General features: G+C 38.8%; 1 protein-coding gene across 1 annotated transcript; it reads right to left on the bottom strand.

The window, feature by feature from the left end:
• Positions 1–257: 257 nt before the first annotated feature.
• Positions 258–1202, bottom strand: LOC149440388 (olfactory receptor 5AR1-like). Its single transcript, XM_089658760.1, has one exon. It carries the CDS (start codon positions 1200–1202, stop codon positions 258–260), a length of 945 nt encoding a protein of 314 aa, XP_089514886.1.
• Between the last annotated feature and the right edge of the window lie 1538 nt (positions 1203–2740).

Here is a 2740-nt window from a genome sequence, read left to right as displayed (position 1 = left end):
AAGGGGTGTTTGTGAGGTTGTGTGGGGTGCAGAGATGAGAGAAAACAAGGTCCAGGGTGTTCCCGTCAGAGTGGGTGGAGGACTGTATGCACTGTGCGAGTGCAAAAGAAGAGGTTAGATGGAGGAGTTGGGATGTGGCCGGGATATTGATGTTGGTAGGGATGTTGAAGTCTCCAAGGATGAGGGTACACTACATAGGGTGTTTCATGTACAGACCTGAACACATGCAGGTATATCATCATATATATACATTATATTTATGAACCTAATCTACTCGACTTTGTTTTAGTTTTTCTTACAATAACTCCTATGACCTCTTTGTTTCTTAAAGTATATACAAATGGATTTAAGGTTGGAACAACAGCCACATAGAGCAAAGAAACCAGAGGATCTTCTTCCTTAGAATCTTTAGGTTTGGGCTTTATGTACAAGAAAATGATTGGTGCATAGAATAACAAAACACTGATGAGATGAGAGGTGCAGCAAGAAAATGTCTTGAGCCGACCTTCAGAAGAACGAATCTTCAAGATATTGCAAACAATGCAAACATAGGAGATCATAATAATCACAAATGTGAAAAATATAAAACAGATGTCTTCCACAAAGAGAACCATTTCTGTGCTGGTAGACTCACTAGAAGAGAGTATTATCAGTGACCGTATTTCACAAAAGAAATGGCTGATATTGTGAGAGTAGCAGAAGGATAGTGTAGATGTAAGTAAAGTTAAGAGTAATGAATTCAAGACACTGGCAACAAGTGAGCAACCAGACATCACAGCACATACACTTTTTCTCATTATCATTGAATAGTGCAATGGAGAACAAATAGCAACGTATCGATCATAGGCCATACAAAGCAGAATACAAATCTCTGCATCAGCACAGAATACAAAGAAATACAACTGGGTGATACAGCCCTCAAAGGAGATCTCCCTATAATCTGTTAAAGTAAGGGATAAAAGCTTTGGAAGAATGGCAGATACATATGTGGCATCTACAATTGATAGATTCGACAAGAAGAAATACATAGGGGTGTGCAGTTGAGGTGTCTTGCAGACCAACAAGGCAATAAGCAAATTTCCTGTCACTGCTATTACATACATCAACAAAAATCCAGCAAATTTAAGATAAGTTCCAGTTCCAGAAGTAGTGAACCCCATAATGTGAAAGCCTCTTATTGTATTGTTTTGGCATTCATCCATTGTATGTACTAAGAAAAACAATAGAGGACAACATAAATCACCTCAATTACAGACCTAGTATAAAGAATGAATATTCTTTCCTTTTGTTACCATGTCATCCCTATTATATTAGGGGCTTACTTGTAAAGTAATGAATATGACATTCACTGTAGGTCAATCTTTCTGGCAGTACAGGGACTTACTAATGACCAGTGAACTTCTGCTGAATTTAACAATTACTACTTTATCAATATGCCCATAGTATAAATTTAATCTCATCTTCCCTGAGGTAAATCCATAGTAAACTGCTAAAGAATTTTTAGCAATGTAAAATTCAGTAGCAAAAACATGTAAGAGTTTCTGCATGTGATAGAGAGTCATGTCCTATATAGTCTTTCCCCAGGATTTCTCGCTTAAGTTTCAAACTCTTAAAATATAATTTTTAGTACTATACCAAATTTTTCTTCTTCCTTTCCAAACACCAGCCAGGTCAGAAAAATAATATAAAACCTATAATATATAGCTTTATTAAACACCCAACATATTTTGCTGATAAAATGGCTTTACCAGGGGATTTGTGAAGAAACAAAAAAGTAAGGGAAAAAATTAACTTTTGCACAAAGAATTTGATTTTCTCAGAAATAAGCCTAATTATTGTAATACCTTGTTTTTTGTTATAGTACCAAGTTGATACATGTGTTAATTAATTTTCCTCCCTTTTCGATTGCTTGAAGCAGAACTAGTCATGAAACTTACCTCCTCTCCAACAGTCTTGGGCCCTTGCCTGTACCGACATCTTCTTCCTTAGAGCTCGCCCTCTGACATTTGGCTGGCTTCAGATGACATATATCCTGTGCATGCAGAGAAGTCAGTCATCCTGGCACACAGGGACATGAATGGTGGTGTAAACTGAGAATTTTTTTTATCACAGAAGAGACACTGCAGGTCTCTTCTGTGATAATAGCTGCCTGCTCGCAGTCTGTTAATAGAAGACTTCAGTTCAGTTTTAAAGTCCACAGCACTTACCTCCCCTCAAAAAATGTAGCACCTGCAAGCTGCCCTAGGCCACTTTGATTGAGCCACAAAAAAAAAAAAATTCCCTTGATGGGACATTGTACTCCGACAGTGGCACCCTCTGCTGTCAGAATACACTGATCAGTGGCTGCAGCTGATTGGCTGCAGAGACAGATCTATGAAAAGTTTTTAAAGTGTTACTTTGATTTTTGTCAAGAGAGGACAGCCAGACACTGATGAAGTGTGGCCAGCTTAAAAAAACTTGCTAGCAGGCAGTTAAGAAGCATTTATTGCAGAAGTGACACACAGATTCATTTCAGCAACAAAAGCCTTCCTGCTAGCAGTTTTTTCCCACAAGTTCCACTTTAAGTGCTCAAACTTTTATGTATGTGTGATACAGGAACGGACTGACCATTTGAAAACTTGGGCACTGCCCGAGGGCCCGGGGTCAGTAGGGGGCCCCAAGAGATGCCCCTGGTACCTTTTTCATAGTCTTTTTTGAATTTGGGCAAGGACACAGGGGCCCCATGATCCCCTATTGCCCA

The sequence above is a fragment of the Staurois parvus genome, unplaced genomic scaffold, assembly GCF_062004578.1.
Source record: "Staurois parvus isolate SC_StPar_1 unplaced genomic scaffold, SC_StPar_1.0 ptg001090l, whole genome shotgun sequence".
In the NCBI taxonomy this organism is placed as follows: domain Eukaryota; kingdom Metazoa; phylum Chordata; class Amphibia; order Anura; family Ranidae; genus Staurois; species Staurois parvus.
The sequence above is the reverse complement of the archived record's forward strand: the minus strand, read 5'-3'. Positions and strand labels throughout refer to the sequence as shown.